The following is a 19,878-nucleotide window of genomic DNA, read 5'->3' as shown; positions in this document are numbered from 1 at the left end:
CCCCATCAGAATTATCAATAGCCTTTAGGGACATTTTAATTTGCAACGATTATATTGATTCGATAACTTTATGTTTTTAACAATGTTAAAGATTTTGAAATATATGGAATGATCTCTGAACGTACAAGTGTTCAACAAGAGGAAGAGAGTGAGGAGATGGTCGTGGAGACAAGGGGTCGATTCACTTGTGACAAGTGGGTAGCCAGGGTAATTGAAGAGGAAGGAGGAGAAATGAGCTAAGGAGAGGAGAAAGAGATTGAGTGCTAAGGTAATTTGCCTAGGGTAGCTTAAAGGAGAAGATCCTGTTATCATCATGCCTTAGGGTATTTATAGGGCCCAGGGTAGCTTAAAGAAGAAGAAGAGCCTGTTATCATCGTGCCTTGGGGTATTTATAGGGGGAAGGTCCTTATGCTTGGTGGTGCCATGCCACTGGCAACATGGGTAGTGGCCCGTGCGTATAGTCAGCCAGGTGGTAGGTTCGTTAAATGTTGGTTATTGTTAAGCAAGGTACAGTTTGACATTCCCTTTGTTGAGGTAGTATGAGGTTGTTACACCTCAGTAGTCCTTTGGTGGTCCCTTATTGGGGACAAGTGTGCACCTGCTAATAGTTAGTGGCCTTCATGTGGATAGTGTGGGGCTTCAAGTAACTGATCGTTGGGCGATCATCTAGGCTGTGTGAGGAGTAGGGCCATCCGTGTGTGACTCAAGTTACTTCTTGTGCTGCCATGTGTTTAAGCCGAGGTAGGGGTAAACAATTGTTCGCCCCCTAGTTGAGAAGTGTTGGATCTAGTTCCCTTAGTGTAGTATTTTCATATTTGTATACTTGCATTTCTCGAATAAATTGGTTTAATAAAATATCCATTAATTATATTAATATCATTTGTATACTTTCCTCAACGGTTTTTGCATGCAAAGCAAAATTGAAACAAATATTGGCTTACTGATTATCTAGCATTTAATTAATACTAAGCGATATTACGTTGTCAGATCGTGATACGAAAAGATAACTTATATTAGTAGATAATCTAAACATGTCTTTATTCTAATCAGAAACAAGCAAACTGGTCGAAAGGCTAATATGTCATCTATCAAGTCTAATTGGGGAGATACCTTGTCTTGGGTATTAGAGCGGGTGACAACCCAAAAGATAGAGACATAAATGTGACTGACTAAACTGATAGTATATCAAACAGGATCCAAATTGACTAGATTTCACTTGTGATGTTCATAGTGTTACATACCTTAATCTTGAGTGGGTGATGGAATATGTATGCGTGACTCATATATTTTGATGTAAATGAAAGCTTGAGTTCAAATAGATAAGGAACCAGATGCTGGTACGTTTAGTATGCAACTTTTGCAGTATGTAGTGTCATTCCATAATAGTGAAATCCATAGCCTAACTAAAGGGTAAATGATATCCTCTCATCAACATTACATGATAGATAAAAGTAAACGTGACCACAAGTAATTTGTCTTTGTGATAAATGATTTGATTACTATTTAATAGTAATTGACTTTTCTTGAAGGAAGATGTAATGGTTATCATGAGATAAAATAGGATTATATTGGGAGAATGAATTTATCCCAAAGAGATTAAAGATATCCTATGAGGGTAACATACTTATGAAAAGGTAATTGGATGGGCACTTATTAAATAGCTTTCATTATGGTATATAATAAGGAGAGTTCAATCACGATACTTTAGTGAAATGACATTATGACTAAATAAGTTTATAAATTAATAAGTGACAAGCCCGAACTTAATTATAAATTATTTGAGGTCTAATTATATATTTCTAATCGGTATCTTCTCTAGCTTAAGATTACTAGTAACAAATTGCATGTAGAACTGGTAGATAGAAATGAATAGAAATGATGAAGTAAGAGAAATCGATCGTATGAATCACTACCCGCAGTGAATGTATTTTTTTGCTAATTAAAAAATTAACTTGAGAATTAATTTAAGGTTCATTGAATTATTATTTAATTAAATAATTTAAGTTTGAAGATGGAATTAAATTAATTAAATCATTATGAATGGAAGTGGGAAGTGATCTTTTCGAGTGGCCTCATTGAGCTTTCGATAGTCGATACATACTTACCATTCCGTCACCGTTCGTGTAAGGACCAGTTCATTCTTCTCATTAGAGACTATAATCATCCCCTTTTTCTTTGGAACACAGTGTGTAACTCATTCATTATCGAAAATGGTATAAACAATTCCAACATTTAACTAAAGTCAATTCCTTCTTCACTACCTCTTTCATAGTGGGATTTAACCTCCGTTTAGCATCATCAACCATGGGTTTCTTTCCTTTTTTCAAGTAGACATTATATTTGAAAATGGACAGAATTATGCCTTTTATGTCGGCTATAGTCCACCTAATGGCCTTCTTATAAGTCTTTAACACTTGAAGCAGAGCCAATTCATTTTCCAAAGTTAAACATGCAGAGATGATAATCGACAATGTATTGTTCTCTCTTAGATATCAATATTTCAAATCCTCAGAATGGGGTTTCAATTCTAACTTTAGCGGTTTAATTATGGACGATATCATCTTTTCAAAAGCTTTCTCGAGAGGTCCCAGTGGTTCTTTACAATTCCTCCACCAATCCAACTGATTTACACGTTCACTTTTGAATTGGACCTCAGTGTCTTCTTGGGATTTCTAACCATCATTATCGATAGATGGTACATTTTCTCTTAGAGATGTGATCTCCCTATGCTCCTTTTGTAATTCAGTTCATATAGATTCCATGCTTCTGACATCATAAAATCGTTCAATGTCATGTTAGACTGGTTCATCAAACGATTCATCTTCTATAAGTGTAGCTCCCATCAGTATTGACAACTCATTTACCTGTCTCATTCTTTGACCTAGTGCTTCTTCAAAATTTTTGCTAGAAGCTTCTCTCTTAGATGAACTGTTGTAGCTCCAGGTGGAATCATTGCCGTTAACATTCTTAAATAGGATAACTACTTCCCGTGCAGTTTTTTGTCCAAATGTTTCCCTAAAAAATGATAGCAAATTGTGATTTACCGTCCTCATCGAATCCGACATAGAAGTATTGCAATTGAACTGCACTCTCAATATCGGTACCAATTAAACCTCGCAATATCCTTTTGAACCTTTCCTAAGCTTGGCCTAGTGTCTCCATACTTTTTTGATTAAACTCAAACAACTCTTCATATGCAATGAGTATCATGGTCATTGGGAAGTTCCGCCTCAAAAAAAGTTGAAGAAATTCTTCCCATTAGGTAATGGTATCCAGAGGCAACATATCCAACCATTCCCTTGCTTTTCCTCCCAATGCAAACAAATTCAACAATAACCAGATTGTCTCATTCGGAACCTCATAACTAATCACTTTGCAAATTTGTTCGAACTTACAGAGAAAACCCACTAGATCTTTCTTTTCACCTACATTGAATTGGAGATTAGAGATAACCTAAGATATTAGAGACGAACTAATTTCGAAATGCGTGATGCCAATATATGATATAGTTATATCGGGTCGTAACCAACTGGTTCGTAAGAGAATGTGCAAGTGTACACTGTCATTATCAAGTAATAAGTAAGTATAAGAGTTATCGTCTCCACAGGGACTGTGTTTAAATCGATAATGAAAAATTACCATTTACAAGTTGGTTGAGAAAAACACAATAATTTTGAGCGATAAGTGTCAAATTAAATTAATTAACTAAATATAAGTTAACCTAAATGCAAATGAAATGAAATACAATGTGATGGTTTAGCAGCAATTTCACGAGTTAACAACAATAACATTTATATGCTAGAATAATTACAACATTTGACTTAATTCATTTTTCATCATGCTTAACAATGTTACAAAAAAATTTTATAGCAGCCCGATCATTCATTAACTGGGAATCTAATATAAGTTCTTTCGAAAGCTTATACCTAAAAAAACATGTATATTTCAATATCCATATTTAACTAAGGATTCCTTAGAATTTATGTGAAGTAATAGGGACGTGTTAGGTTTGAAACAATTTAATCACAAAAACCTAAAAGCTATGCAAGGTAATAAAGCTCTTTCGAGTTAGGATCACACCAACCTTTAATTTAGTCGGGTTAAGATCTAAATTACGCATGCATCTTTCAATTATTGCGTCCATTAATCGCCATCTGGTTAGGATCGATCAACTAATTCTAATGCATTCACACATGTTTTAATGCATGAAATACATAAATGATTTTAATTGGAAGCATGAAAGACTGAGGCACAGAACGTCATAAGCATGAATCAAAATGAAATTTATCAAATTAATGTAATCATTTTAGGTAAAATAAAATTAAGTCATCATGGTCAATGGAAAAACATCAAAACCATTTGCAAACGTGTTGAATAAAAAAATAATATTAAGGAAGAAAAAACTCTTGATGATTTCGACAGTTCTCCGAAGACTAATCATGGTGGCTTCCGCCAATTTTTGTGATTGCAAAATGCTCCTCAAGGTGGCTGACCAAGAGTGGTTTTCCTTAAGGAAAAATGCTAGCTAAAGGGAAGTGGGGAAATGGAGGGCTTCTGCGTAGAAGAGATGAAATAAATATGAGAAATATTGTGAATTGAGGGATGAGTGAATGATGATTGAATAAGAAGTGAGGAATGGTATTTATAGTAAAGGGATGGCATGGGAGTTTGCTAAAAATAGCTTGGAAATCCCTTGGTTTTCTCATTTTCTTGGTTGGCCATGAAATATGGAGAGAGAGGTTAATAGTTGCTTGATTCATGCTTGATTTCAAGCATGAATCATGCAAGGGGTTGGATGATTTTAACATATTTATTTGAAATCTAATTTATGATTTTTCCATAAGTGCGAGGGTCTTCAATTTAATTATCCCAAAGTTAATTTGGACTGCTCTCATGCCTTTGCCGAATTTGGGCCATTCTTTCCCCTTATTGAACAATTTTAACAACCCAATTGAGAGCCGGCTTCATTCTTTTCAGTAACCATCTTCCAAGTTGGGTTAAATTGAATTTATGAGTCCAATTTGATGAGCTTTCCGTCCATATGGAGTAGGAATTACTTTTGTTCATGTGTAATATTGTTGACTCTCGCATGAATTAATTACGTGGTCCAACTGCAATAAATTGAGTAAAAAAATTAACATGTAGCATAAAATAGCAAAATTATGTAAAATTAATACTAAATTGTATAAAATTACAAACTTCACTCAAATTATGTCTAATGTCTCAATATAAATTAAAATAACTCAATTGGCTACCCACATGCTCAGAATTTGCATAAATTATGAGTAAAAAGGTGTTAATAAAACCTATATAATTTAAATGTATCACCAACTCCAATCATACAACATTGTGTCAAGTAGAGATGTCATTCTTGGCCTAATCGACGGTTTCTTCCTCCTCAAGAAAGCTTAATTCCCTACAACAAATAAAAGAATCAAATCAAATAAGCGAACCATACGAATTCTCCAATTAAGACTTTGGATATTCAATTATGAGAAAGAAAGAAAGAAAAACATTGTATCAATTAACTTAGCTTTGGTCAATTATCTCCTTAGAAAATATGCAACACTAATAAAAATCACTCAATCATGCATCGACTCCCCGAAAACGGCACCAACAACTTGATCGCTTCTGCCACTGGTGCACGAACACTGAGGCGGATAATTAACACTAAACAATCAAATATAATGCGTTATTTGCAAGTGTGACAACTCAGTTGTAATGTTTATAATGTTCAATGGAATAATAAAGTATCCTAAGAACCGAACCCAAATGAGTCAGCAATTAAGTGACCCCTAAATAATTAATATGCGGTTACATGAGTCCAACTAACTTCGTACTAGGTGTTATATTACGACAAATCATAATTGAGGGTGAATTAAACTAATTAATTATCTAAAAACAGAGAAGGACTAAATAATAAATCATGCAAATTATGAAACTATCAAATTCGATAATAAATAGCGGTTGGTTGATTTCTACGTAGTTGGTTAACCTTTGAATTAGGGATCTAAATTGCTAATACTCCTAAATTGGCTTAATTTTACCTCTTGGTTTCAAATTTACCAAATTAGATAGATTAGTCCGGTTTATCTCTCGACCTCACCAAACTAGCCCGAGACAATCAACTTGGTGCCCGATAAGATCTTCTCTCGGTCTCCCTTATCTAGATTTTCCCTTAGGGTCGTCAATCCTAAGTTTTGAATTCCATTTGATTTAGTTTAGATGTTGCTATTTAGTTCCTGAACCCAAAAATCAACTAACGAACATTCCCATCAACCAACCACCTAGGATTTAGCTACTCATGCTCATATCTAAACACACCAACAATAAATAATCAAGCAAAAATGACATTAACTTAAACTCAAAGAAAAGTAATAAAAATCCAAGATTTCATGCAAATGCTTGGAGAACACAACAATGAAAGCAAGATACATGAATAAAAACACCAAAGAAATTATTTTTTAACATATAAAATGAAAAGAAACTAAATGATATTAAACTAAAGATTAAAGTGGAAATACAAAGAAAGTTGAAGTATTAAAAGGCAATTAACTCCAAGCTATAGTAACCTTAACTAACTAACTAACTAACTAACTAACTTAACATAAAACCAGAAAAGAAAAAGCTTGAACCCTAAAAGATAAAGAAAAATAACTAAAACCCTAAGCTAAAAAGATGTTAAAAGCTAAATAATATGAAAAATGTTGTTTCTCTAAGCCAAAAGAAGGCTTTTTGTTCTGATTACAACCCAAAAATTGTGCCCAAAATGCCCATCAGTGTGTATTTTTTATTGGTGTTGGAGTTGGACAATGACTACCATTGCAATCATTTTTTGTCACTTCTCATCAAGGGTATTGCAATACCCATAGTCTGGTATCGTGATACCCACGTCAGTCTTGAAATGAGGGAGTCTTGGGACATTAGGTATTGCGATACCACTATAGATGGCCTCAATCCTCTTTGTTTCAGCACTCTCATGGGTATAACGACTTTCATGCTTTGATATCGCGATAACCCCTTCTAGGTGATGTTTTCGTTCATGTTTGGACCACCGTTGACTCCCTACAACACTCAATCAACCATTAGAGTCCCTATGACGCATTTGGCCAATTCGGGTATCAAAAATAGCATAAAACACACCAATTCACTAATTAAAGCAAAGAACTAAAACTAAGTAAAAATACGAAAAATACCTTCAAATTTCTCAAAAATAAACTCGTCAAGTGTAATGGAGAGCCTAATTTGATGTATCAAATTATGACAGATCACTTATACCTTTGATATTGGCAATAGTCCACCCAATGGTTTTCTTATGTGCATTCAATACTTGAAGTAGAGCTTATTCCCATTTCAAACTCAATTGAGCGGAGATGATAACCGAAAATGTGTTGTTCTCTCCCAAATATCCATATTTCAAATTCTCAACAAGGGGTTTCAATTCTATTTCAAGCGGTTTAACTATAGAGGGTATCATCTTCTCAGAAGCATCCTCGAGAGGTCTCAATGGTTCCTTGCAATGTCTCCATCAATCTAGTTGATTAACCTGTTCCCTTTCGATCTGAACATCCATGTCGTCTTGATAGTTCTAATCATTCTCATCAAATACATTGTACATCCCTTTTTGGAAAGGTGAGATCCTTATAGTCAACTTGTGATTCAATTCCCATGGATTCTATGTTCTGACATCCGAAATCACTCTAATTCACACTCTTCGGGTCCCTCACTCGACTCCTTCTCAATGGGAGTTATCATAACCGGTGCGAATAACTCCTATACATGTTCTACACTTTGACTGGTGGGTTCTCCTGCACTTTTACTCATAGTCCCACGGTTGGGTGAACGTTTACAGGTCCTGCAGAATCATTGCTATTAACATTTTCCAGTAAAACTATTACTTCTTGTGCGGTTTTTGTCTAAATGCTCCCTCTAGAAATGATATCAAATTGTTTTCTACTGTTCTCACCCAATCCAATATAAAAGTATTGTAACTGGACTGCACTCTCGACACCGTTTCCAATCAAAATTTGTAATATTCTCTTGAACCTCTCCCAAGCTTGATTGAGTGTCTCCATGCTTTCTTGTTTAAATTAGAACAACCCCTCATAAACAATGAGCACAGTAGTCATCGGAATATTCCACTTCAAAATAGTTTAATAAATTATTTCTAAGAATTAATGGTGTTCGGAGGTAGCATATCAACCATTCCTTCATTTTTCTCTAAGAGCAAGTGGAATCATCAACAATTGTATTGTCTTGCTCGAAACCCCTTCATAACTAACAATGTTGCATATATGTTCGAATATACAGAGAAAACCCACTAGATCTTTGTGTTCATCTTTGTTGACTTAGAGATTCGAAATAACCTAATATATGTGAAATGAATTAAGCTAATGTAAGCGCAATCCTATATGATGTAATTCAGGAAATAAAAGATTTTTATAATCCATGCTTACCATTAGAATTATATAATTTTATTAATAAAATATGGAAAACCTATATTACCGAACAAAGAGCAAACTTTAAAAGAGCTCTTACTAAGCTTTCACAATTTTAGTTGAAAAAAAACTAAAGAACAATAAACTCATGATTTATTGTTAAATTCTATTTTATATCGTGATTGTGAGGAACTAGAAATCGGTTTCTTAGATATTAAAGAGATAAATAATTTTCTTGATATATCCCAATGTTTTATAAACAAGGAACAAACAATCCGATTATAAATAAAATATTTTAGATTATGTTTATATAATAAAGCTAGAATTATTTTACCTATAGAAATTTTAATAAAATTGAAGGAGCTATTTGCAACCAAAGAAGCTCAATTTCAAAAGTTTTTTTAATTTCTTTAAACTTATGTATTTACAAATAATTTAGACGAAAAATTCCATACTATAAAATTTAGACTCGATCACGAACCATTTGATATAAGCAGATTGAATGTGGTTTTGTTAGGAAATAATAGTTCAAAATTTTCTTTTCATTTATTAAAAAATTTTCTGACATTTATAAAATCTATGTTATTAGGTATGGTATATGAAGATGATTTTTTTTACTACTTTCATCTTAAAATCAGCAGCCTCACTGGTATAACTGAAACAGAAAAAAATTATTAGCCATATTTGAACTATTTCAAAAACACTCGGAGAAACAACCTATCTACAACAACAGAGTAGAAAGAACACTTGATAAAATATATTGACAAATATTATAATAATATCAATTACTATCAAATCCAAGTAGAAATAGATTTAATACCCAAAGCCGAATATGTATTAAAACAAAATCAGAAGAAACCACAACTACATCTAGAAAGAAAGAAAAAGGAACATATGTGCAAGTAACCACAATTGTATCTTAGACAAAAAAAGGAAGCTAAGTGGAACCAACAACAGCTCAAAAAAAATGTCATTAATCAGCTGTGATGGTTTAATGGTCAAAATATTCGCTACTTTAGAAGTGACTTAATTTGAGTCTCATCAATAACAGACATCACCGTGTCCTCCTCTCCGTGCTTTTTCATCTCTTCTACCTTCAACTTTGCTTCTAACTTCTGTTTCAATTTTTCATGTAAAAACCACATTTTTTTTCTTTAAACAGGAAGACAAGAACAGAGTCATGGGTTTTAACTGTAAATTTGTTAAGAACAATAATAAAACGAGACTTGCTTTTTAAACCTTAGTATTTCATCTTCTTCAATCCATTACTTAGCATAATCCTAACATCGCCTTCCTTCTCAGGCCCTGCTCCTGCTCCCATCTCCTACAATATCTCTCAAATTCACCACATATCGGAGTTTTCCATCAAAAACAAGGCTAAAAAAACCCTTCAAAGCTACCACCACTTGCCGCTTCTACAAAAACCAAGAAAGCTCTATATCCCTTCTTGTGAATTCCGCTTCTGGGTTTCGTCCTTTGAAGAGAATGACGATGGTTTTCGATAATTATATTATTGGGGGAACATTCTTGGTTTCTCTTTTTGGCTCTGTTTTACTTTTCATTTTGCGGGATGATAGCTATAGAGAGAAGAAAATCGAGAAAGGTTCTAGGAAATTTGAGATCCAAACTGACACTGTTACCGGCACAGAAACAGGAAAATGCTCCCCGGAAAATGATTCAGGCGATGATATCATCATTGTCGGTGCCGGCGTTGCTGGTGCTGCTCTTGCTCATACTCTTGGCAAGGTCATTTTATTATTTTTTCTTATGCGCTATAAGTTATTGTGTTCTTTTTTATAGATTGATTTTGTCGAATGTTGGAGTAATTATTGAAATTTAGTGATTACTCATTTTCCTGTTTCTTTTGATTAACCGAGATTTCATTGTTACTGAAAATCTGGGTTTTGTTTGTTTTGGCTTGAAATTTAGTTGATTATTGCCTGAACGTAAGCTACTTATGGATACTCTTCACGAAATTGGTGTTCTTGGAGTTGATAAGAAGTTTGCCTTTGTTAACGTAGTGAAAAAGATATCTATCTACTGTACATTTCGTTTGACTAATAATTTCTGTTTAGAATTTTATTGGTATTTAGTGGAAATTTATATCTTTTGATCAAATGAGTAATTGGCTATTGTTTAGAATTTAACTTGTAAATAATCAGATTGTTGACTGTTGATTTGAACTTTGAATTCTCAGAAACAATTTGGATTTCATTTTGATTGTTGTCTTCTTTTCTATGTAAGATTCTACTGCAATTGAAGAGATTCTAGAATTAGAATAACCTGGATAGGTTGCCCTTAAGGGCAAGAGCTTAAGACCAACTTGAACTTCCTTGCAATTTTACTTTTCCATGTATTTGCTTTGTTTGGGGAAGGTTGCAGATGATTTCTCAACCATTAGAATAATAGAAGGGCTTAAACTGGTGTTCATTTGCAAGGATTGTTTTTTAGTTATTTAGTGCTGATTTACTTACAGTCTTATTGCTTATTTCAGGATGGAAGGCGGGTTCGTGCGATAGAAAGAGACTTGACAGAACCCGACAGGATTGTTGGGGAACTCCTGCAGCCTGGAGGATACCTTAAATTAGCTGAATTGGGCCTTGAAGGTATGCATTGAAATTGTTATGCATCTATTAAATTGTGAACAAACTTTGGTTTTTGTTGGATCTGTTCTCCCTATTTGATTCACTCAAAGAGAAAAAAATGATATCTCTTGGTTCTCTTCTGGTTACAGATTGTGTGGAAGAAATTGATGCACAAAGAGTGCTTGGATATGCTCTCTTCAAGGATGGGAGAAATACTAAGTTGTCATATCCCCTGGAGAAATTTCATGCAGATGTTGCCGGGGGGAGCTTCCATAATGGGCGTTTCATACGGAGGATGAGAGAAAAAGCTGCCACTCTTCCCAAGTTATCTTTTTTGCTTCCCGGATTTGTGCTACATACATATTAATGACCGACTAATTGCAGCATTGTTGATTTTGCAATTCTTTTTCATGCGTAATATTTCATTTTACATTTTTAGGTTAATGAATTACGAGCTTGCAATTGATCTTCTTTCACCATCGTATGTAAAATTATCAGTGTGCGGTTAGAAGAAGGAACTGTAACATCTCTGCTTCAAGAAAAGGGAACAATTAGGTTAGGGGGGTGCAATACAAAACTAAGGATGGTCAAGAATTAAGAGCTTATGCTCCTCTTACGATTGTATGTGATGGTTGCTTTTCAAACCTACTTCACTCTCTTTGCAACCCAAAGGTGAAGTTACGATTTTCTATTTGTTATGTGAATACTTTGTCATCTTATCTAATAATGATATAGAAAATCATGTTGATGAGACAGTTATCTTTTGGCAGTGGTGACGCCAAGAAATTTTCGTTGGGGGCCAGGATAAGAATATAAATTGTTGGAGGGCCAAACTTAAAAATTTCATGCTAAAAGGGTTAAATATATTACAAAACAATATGAGGGTCTAAAATTGTAATAAACCCACTTTATCCAAGGGGGACAGCGCCCCTGCCTGCCCCCTTTTGGTTTCTCCCGTCTTTCAGGCTATAATTTCTTAGAGTTGCATTGTCTGCTTGAATACTAAATGAAATCATTTAATTTGCATGTCCTCAGTTTCTTATGATGTTCTAGCAGGAAAGTAAATTTAGCATTTTTAACTTTTCAACAGGTAGATGTGCCCTCTTGTTTTGTGGGTTTGGTCCTAGAGAACTGTAAACTCCCATTTCCAAATCACGGACATGTTATCCTAGCAGATCCTTCGCCTATCTTGTTTTATCTGATCAGTAGCACAGAGGTTCACTGCTTGCTTGATGTTCCAGGGAAGAAAGTGCCTTCTCTTGCAAATGGAGAAATGGCAAATTATTTGAAGACCATGGTGGCACCCCAGGTAATCAGCTAATTGTTGATTGATTCATGATTTTGGATTAGTACCTATTTCTTTATAGTTTCACCAGAACATTCAACTTTAATCCTTTATTGGTGTTAAAGCATCCCTTGCGTTTCTGCACATGTTACCTTGGTTTAATCGAATAGAGTGTCTGTTTCAGGTTCCACCTGAGCTTTGTGAAGCTTTCATTGCTGCTGTTGACAAAGGTAATATTAGAACCATGCCAAATAGAAGCACGCCAGCCGATCCTCATCAGACTCTTGGAGCACTTCTAATGGGTGATGCTTTCAACATGCGTCAACCTTTAACTGGTGGAGGAATGACTGTCGCATTGTCTGATATCGTTGTTCTTCGGGATCTTCTTAGGCCTCTGCATGACCTTCATGATGCAGGTGCCCTGGCTAAGTATCTCGAATCATTTTACACGTTACGCAAGGTTAGTTGGCTGCTTACTCTATGATCCTATTTTAGTAACAATAGCTCTTTCACCATTTGATTTCCTTTGTGCCCCATGTCATATAGTTGGCTTCACATGCTTCGATTCTAACCAACTAGCTAGGATTGTGTATTTCGTTTCGTTTCAATAGCACTAGGTTTTGGCGTCATCTTCAAAAATCTGAACTGATGGTCTAGCAATGTTCTTGAGATAAAAGAAAAAGAATTCTTCAATTCTAGGTTCGACCACTGACATTTTGCCCAATGGCGGAGCCTAGTAGAGGCCGAGGGGCCATGCCGCCCCCCCCAAGTTTAAAATTTTTGCAATTTAGCTCTTTGTAGATATATTATGGCCCTCCCAAAAATATAAGTAGGCTTCCCCAAGGTTTAATATTTTCGCAATTTCCCCCTTTGTATATATACTATAGCCCTCCCAAAAATCAATTGTTTATATGTTTAAATCGATTGTTATGTGGCATATCTAATTTTAGCTAGGCACCCCAATATTAACATCTTGGCTCCGCCACTGATGATGCCCCTTTTCTTTCCAACCTGATTGGTCTTTGGAGATATACAATGAATCAGAGATGTTATTACTTATTTTCAAAATTTTCTGTTTGGTGTACTGCAGCCTGTGGCTTCTACAATAAATACGCTGGCCGGTGCTCTTTACAAGGTGTTTTCTGCTTCCCCTGATCAAGCAAGGTCGGAAATGCGAGAAGCCTGTTCGACTATTTAAGCCTTGGGGGTGATTTCTCAACAGGACCAGTAGCTTTACTCTCTGGTTTAAATCCTTGCCCATTGAGTCTAGTTCTTCATTTCTTTGCTGTGGCAATTTATGGAATTGGTCTCCTACTCTTACCATTTCCTTCACTTGGACGTATGCTAATTGGAGCTAGGTTAATTTCGGCATGTATTATTCCATTCTTTATACAGTTGATGCCTCTCTTTTCACCTTTGCTCCTTCCTTTTGTTTTCCTTGGGACCGCACTCTACTTGTATGAAGTAGATATTCTAACTGTACAATTTATTTGACATTCCACACAAATTTTCAATAGATACCATGGTACAAAGGTTTCCATTAATATGTGTTAGCTCAACTTAAAATCAAAGCTAAAAGTATAAAATCTGTGTATGTTGAACTGGATTTCGCCACCTTGCGATGATATTTTTTTCCTCTCATTCATGCAGAGTGCATCAGGTATTATTTTCCCCATAATCAAAGCAGAGGGAGTGAGACAAATGTTCTTTCCTGCCACTGTTCCAGCAGTATATCGAGCTCCGCCCGTTGATTGATCTACCCCATCATGGTAGCGTCATCTTTTAGCACCCAAGATTTAGTGGGATGACTGATAAATGATAAGTGCATCCTAGGACATTGTTCAACTGTGCGAACTGTTCATTCATTTATGAAAGAAGTTGTGGCAAAAACCAATTTACTTTATATTTGTTGTATTACACTGTGAGAAATAATAAAAGAAAAGATTCATCATTGTTGAGTAAATAAATTTCAACAATCAAAACACTGAGTGAAGAAATATCACTTGAACAAAACACAATGGAAGCTGGATGAAAGCCGTCATTCATAAACATGCAATAAGCTATATAAAACTACGTTCTGGAAAAAAAATTGAATGTTATATTTAAGATCACATTACCTAAAATATATTTACAGGATAAATTTTACTTAACAATGAATATGAAAATTTTAATTTGAATAGAGAAAGTTTCTTTAAAAATGATATTGAGTAAATGGGGCTACTTGCTAAAACACAAGGCCGAAAAAGCAAATTTTGGATCCTCAAAATGGTGAATGGGTTGGACAGGCATGGAGTCGTAGTAAAAGTAGGAGATGGGCTCCGAGGGTTTTAATTTTATAAGCTGAAGGGCTAAAACATGACCGACCGTCCGATTACGGAACCCCTCCCCTCGATCAAGTACTAGAGAAGCGAAAGAAGAACGTTCCTCCCATAGTCCCACTCCAGGGCCCTTTTCTATTTCATTAGAAACTGCAAAATTTTCTTATTAGCCAACAATTTTCAGAGAAATGTTAAGAATTCTCACTTGGTCACGGTCCTCCCTCAGGTCCCGATCTCAACTTTCTCCTTCTTCTTCATTTTCCATTCTTTCATCATCATACTCAACTTTGAACCAAGGCTCCGAAGACAATCAAAGCACCGCCGGTTCAGTTTTCAGCAGGGATCCATCTGACCCACCTCGCCTTTTCGTCGTCCAGCCTCGTGTCCGTCCCGCTACTTTCTTGCAGGCCAAACTCAACGAGGCTCTTTGTTTAGCTAACTCCCTTGAGGAACAACGTGATGGCTACTTTCATTCTGATTTCTTCGATAAGGAGTTGCCTCCTCATGTTGTTGTCCAAAACCCTTCTCTTAAATCTGCCAAAATCCGCGCTGGTATCTCAACTCTCTTGTTTAATCATGTTTCTAGTCACTTCTTCCTTTAATGTTTTGTTCTTGATTTTTATTTTTATTTTTTATTTCTAGACACGTATTTTGGACCTGGAACTGTAGAAAACATCAAATGCCATTTGAATGCTCTGGAGTCCAAGGCAAGACAGCTTCTTCTTATGTTCTTCGTAACGACCTTATGATTTTAATGCAACTGTGGAAACCTTATCTATCACCATATGGTTTTACTAGGATGGAGTTGATGCTGTTTTTGTCAATACCATCCTGTCTGGAGTACAGCAACGTAATTTAGAGGCAAGTACTGGCTGTCTAATTTCTCTCATTCTTTTGGTGGCAATGGAAACTCAAGCTGTACTGTAATGTGTTTTGCTAATATATTTTCTATTTTCTTTGGCAGCGAATTTTGGGAAAACCTGTCTTAGATCGTGTTGGCCTTATAATAGAAATATTCAATGCTCATGCACACACTAAGGAAGCCAAGTTACAGGTGCAATTCCTGGCTTTACTTGGCATGGCATCGCATTTTGAATTCCACTATTTTCACTAAGACTTGTTTCACTTGCTATTATGCAGGCTGAGTTAGCAGCTCTTATGTACAAGAAGAGTAGACTTGTCCGTGTACGTGGGCTGGACGGCCGCAATACGTTTGGAGCTAGTGGAGAAGTTGAAGTTGTTAGTGCACGAGGGTGAGGCCTGAGTTCCCTGTAGAACAAAATAGGACTAGATTATAAAGCTTTGAAGATTTCCAAGATGATTTGGACCATTATTCTAGCTGCCTTAGATTATAAATCCTTCCTCTTTTTTCTTTTAACCAAATAGGAAAAACACTATGACCTGAGAATAAGTTGAAATTAACTTTATAGGGTGGGGTAATGGGTAAATGTTTTTTCTTTTTTCCAATATTCTCTTGTGAAGATTGAAATGTTTCCATAGTTTAAAGTTCAAACAGTTTTGATTTCTCTCTATCCCCTCAACATATTCATTTGTCATGTACATAAATGCTTGTCACTAATAATTGTCTATTCTTATAAATGGTTTTGATTATGCATATGTATTGGTTGCAGGAGAGGAAGTGGGGGTCGTGGTTTCATCAGTGGTGCTGGAGAAACTGAACTGCAGCTTCAACGCCGAAGGTTTGTTCTTTATGCTACATATGTGTGTGTGTGTGTGTGTGTGTGTGTGTGAAGCTGTCTCAGATGCTTATGTACTCACAAATGTCTGATGACCTGGATACCATGTGAATTTTTATATGCATGCTATAGTTGTTCTTGATTTTTGAAATTTCTTTTTTAATGGGCAATGTCTGTTCTATTATTATCTGGAGATGCCCCATCCCCTCCATAATAACTGAATACATTCAAGAATGTCTACTCTTCTTTAATTAATGGGAGCTTAGGGTATTCTGGTTTAGCATTGCCTTGTTGATTATATCCCTTCCTTTCTAAGATGGTGATAACTATGAAATGCGTGCTCTTTTATTAGAGGTTTCTAGCCATCCATATTGACTATTTTATTCATCCTTTGTCCTCTCATCTCAATTTGGATCTGGCTATTTGGATTGTGGTATGCCTGTTTTCAGTCTCTGTATGTTGCTCTTTTATAACTAGCCACTATTTACTGTGCTCTGTTATCATAATCCTTATTAACTCAGTGTGTGTTTATATGTTCGCTGACTGGAACTTATTCTCAGAATCTTGGAGCGGCGGAATCATTTGTTATCCCAGATTGAAGAGGTTCGCCGTACCCGAGCTGTGCAACGTGCAGCTCGTAAGAAACGAGGTGGACTTGATGGCCGAGGTTTAGCTACTGTTGCTGTTGTAGGATACACAAATGCTGTAGGTGGCCAAATTCTGACCTAATCTGCATTTTGTTTCAACCAGACTAACAAGTTAGAGATATCTTGTGTTTTTTCCCTCTATTGTCTCATGCTCAACATTTACCCTTTTTCTCAATTAACAGGGGAAGTCTACATTAATTAGTGCACTCTCAGATAGTAATCTGTATAGTGATGCAAGGTATATTTTTCTTTAAAACAATTTTTCCTCGAAGTTAAATTCTTTGTTATAAGTAAAAGGATGGATGTTTTTGCCTAATTGGAGGCAATGGCTTTGTGCAGATTGTTTGCAACATTGGATGCTAGATTAAAAAGTGTTGTTCTTCCTTCAGGGTGAGTTGGTCCATATCTAATCTAATTTCCTCTCTCACAAATTTTGGCAATCAAATATAAACATGCTTTTTAATCATTGACGAGATTACAATCTTATGCAATTGATCTAATTATGCACATAATAATTCAGGAGGAAAGTGCTTCTTAGTGATACTGTGGGATTCATATCTGATCTGCCAGTACAGGTAACTGAAAATCATTGAGTATCTGTGTCATTGATTATATTTTTCCCCTTTTTGCTATTTTCGGTCTTCATTCACTGATGGATATTGCTCTTGTAGTTGGTGGAAGCATTTCATTCAACCTTGGAAGAGGTGCTGGAGGCTAACCTCCTTCTGGTATGAACGGATAAACTTTCCCTTTTTTTTTTTAAAAAAAAAAAAATTGTCTATTGTAAATTGTAGTTTCGACTTTCTTTTCTTCTTTGTCTATTTATAAAAGCAGATTCTTTTAAAGATGCTGTCCTTTTGATCATCTTTAATCAATCAAAGCTGATTAACACCATCGAACCTTATCTTGGCTGTATACAGTTCTAAAATCCAGATAAATTAAAAAGAAAAAAAGAAAGAGAATATTTCTTAGTAACTTAATTTTATCCTCCTTACAATTCTGAAGTTACATATTCTTTTGTTGCGAAGCAATGAATTATTGAGAAATGACTTTCAAGTAGATTCTATTACGAAAGAATTGAAACTTGAAAGGGCAGTATCTTGGTTAAAGAATATTGATATCTGCCTTTAATCTTTTCTTCCTTACACCGGATTTTCCCAAGCAGCTTTTTTACCCTCTTTAGTAGTGTTGCATTTGCCAAATCTCCTATCACCCAGATATATCCTCTTTAAGAGGTCAATTATTATGCAATCAAGGGTTTGCTGTCACTCACTGTTATTATTGTTGTTATTGTTATTGCTTTTCTTTTGAGTAGTCTGGTTCTAAATGAATTTTTCTTCATATGGTCAATTGGCCACTGTAAGTAATAAATATGATCAGCAAACTCTGATGAGTGATCCTTGAAACATGTTTAAATTGTCCTTTTTTCAGAATAATTGAAGTTTCTTTCTTTGGACGTGTAATTTATGTGAAACATTATCTCCTGAGTCAGAGAATCAAGATTTCTGTCCTGCCTGCTTATGGATTTTTCTAATAACTATGCAGCATGTAATAGATTGCACTGCACCTAACCGTGATGAACATCGGTCCACGGTGTTGCAAGTTCTTCAGCAAATTGGAGTGTCAGAGGAGAAGCTTCAGAACATGATTGAAGTCTGGAACAAGGTATTTTACCACTCTTTCCTCTCCAAAAACAACAATAAAAATGATGTCTTCTAACTTTACAATCTACTAAGATTGATTATGAAGAAGAAATGGGTGCTGGTGAATATATGGATGATGGTGAAGATGTTGAGATGAGCAATTTCTCAGCTGCAGAAGATGGTGAGACTAAAGATTCTCCAGGAGAAGATTGTGATGTGGCATTTGAGCTATTAGATGGGAAATCAGTTGATGGTAGTGATGCATTGAAGCCTTCACTTGGAGAGCTTCAACAGACCATGGATGACAAGCAAGACGATTACTCTGATGGCTGGCTGTTGTCAGAGGACGACACTGCGGATGACTACTGGAATACCCTGAATGAACAGCAGCAAGCTGAGACCTCCAATGAGTGTAAGGTGGAAAAAGATTCCGAATCTCAACCTCAGCATGTTCCTCATGTCAAAGTGTCGGCACTAACCGGCGTGGGCTTGCAAGAACTATTGGAACTTATAGATGAAAAGCTCAAGGTGCAAGATGACCAGCTGAAGTCTGAAAAAGTAGTGGGAAACAGTTACATCGATCGAAAATGGAGGCCCCCTCGAAAAGAGGATGAAGAGGTAGCAGTTGAACAATAAACAGCAGGCAAATGCAGTTCATTTTCTTCACCTCTGGTGACTGTCAGCATATCACACACACCATCATCAAAATACTGGTGAAAGCCCTGATGGCACAGATGATGAATAAGCCGGAGAGCAACTTGAGATGAATCTCACCGTTTCCCTAGGTCGAGTTCAGAGTTATGGATCTCCCAATGAAGACAGAGTTTCCAGGCATTGGATTATGCTGCATGAGAGCTCAAACTTTGTTGTATATTTAATGTAGAATGTGATGCACTTCCTTTGCTTGCAAAATTGTACTTATTAAAAGGTTTGAATCCCAAATCTTTAGATTTTGTGCACACGAACAATAATAAAAATCATATTAACCCAAAGATTGTTCATGCTCATAACGACCTCGTTTACCACACCGACGCGCTATTGACTGTAATAACACAAAGCGAGCGTGGCGATCCAGATCATTCAGTCTGAGATAGAGATCTTAGCTTTGCGCAAAACTAAAATAAAAAACTAAGAGAATCTTAAAAACTATAGTTTTGAAGGCATCAGTCCTTACTTTATTTCACGTGAAAATGTTATTATACAATCTTTAACTTTAATTAAATTAAACAAACATCTTTAAAGTTTATTTCAATATCTCTTTTTTA

The 19,878-nt window shown here is 35.6% G+C and overlaps 1 protein-coding gene and 1 pseudogene across 1 annotated transcript; both read left to right on the top strand.

The window, feature by feature from the left end:
• The first annotated feature begins 9,727 nt into the window (after positions 1-9,727).
• On the top strand, positions 9,728-14,275 carry LOC105804070 (squalene epoxidase 3-like; annotated as a pseudogene).
• Positions 14,276-14,678: 403 nt separating this feature from the next.
• LOC105804072 (GTP-binding protein At3g49725, chloroplastic) lies at positions 14,679-19,605 on the top strand. Its single transcript, XM_012636566.2, has 13 exons — positions 14,679-15,178; positions 15,269-15,333; positions 15,425-15,487; positions 15,591-15,680; positions 15,767-15,879; positions 16,258-16,326; positions 16,884-17,028; positions 17,153-17,208; positions 17,310-17,360; positions 17,491-17,545; positions 17,642-17,698; positions 18,516-18,635; positions 18,707-19,605. The coding sequence occupies exons 1-13, from the start codon at positions 14,815-14,817 to the stop codon at positions 19,247-19,249; spliced, it is 1,791 nt and encodes a 596-aa protein (XP_012492020.1). The 5' UTR covers positions 14,679-14,814; the 3' UTR covers positions 19,250-19,605.
• Positions 19,606-19,878: the final 273 nt, after the last annotated feature.

The sequence above is a fragment of the Gossypium raimondii genome, chromosome 11 (genome assembly GCF_025698545.1).
Source record: "Gossypium raimondii isolate GPD5lz chromosome 11, ASM2569854v1, whole genome shotgun sequence".
Taxonomy (NCBI): domain Eukaryota; kingdom Viridiplantae; phylum Streptophyta; class Magnoliopsida; order Malvales; family Malvaceae; genus Gossypium; species Gossypium raimondii.
Note: the sequence above shows the minus strand (reverse complement) of the source record. Positions and strands in the feature narration are given on the sequence as shown.

What these genes read in the sequence shown, in the direction of transcription:
- LOC105804072 (XM_012636566.2), top strand. Translation starts at nt 14,815, where the DNA reads ATGTTAAGAATTCTCACTTGGTCACGGTCCTCCCTCAGGTCCCGATCT. An exon ending in AGTGTTGTTCTTCCTTCAGG is followed by an intron (nt 17,361 to 17,490) that starts GTGAGTTGGTCC and finishes ATAATAATTCAG; the next exon opens with GAGGAAAGTGCTTCTTAGTG. An exon ending in TGGAGGCTAACCTCCTTCTG is followed by an intron (nt 17,699 to 18,515) that starts GTATGAACGGAT and finishes ATAACTATGCAG; the next exon opens with CATGTAATAGATTGCACTGC.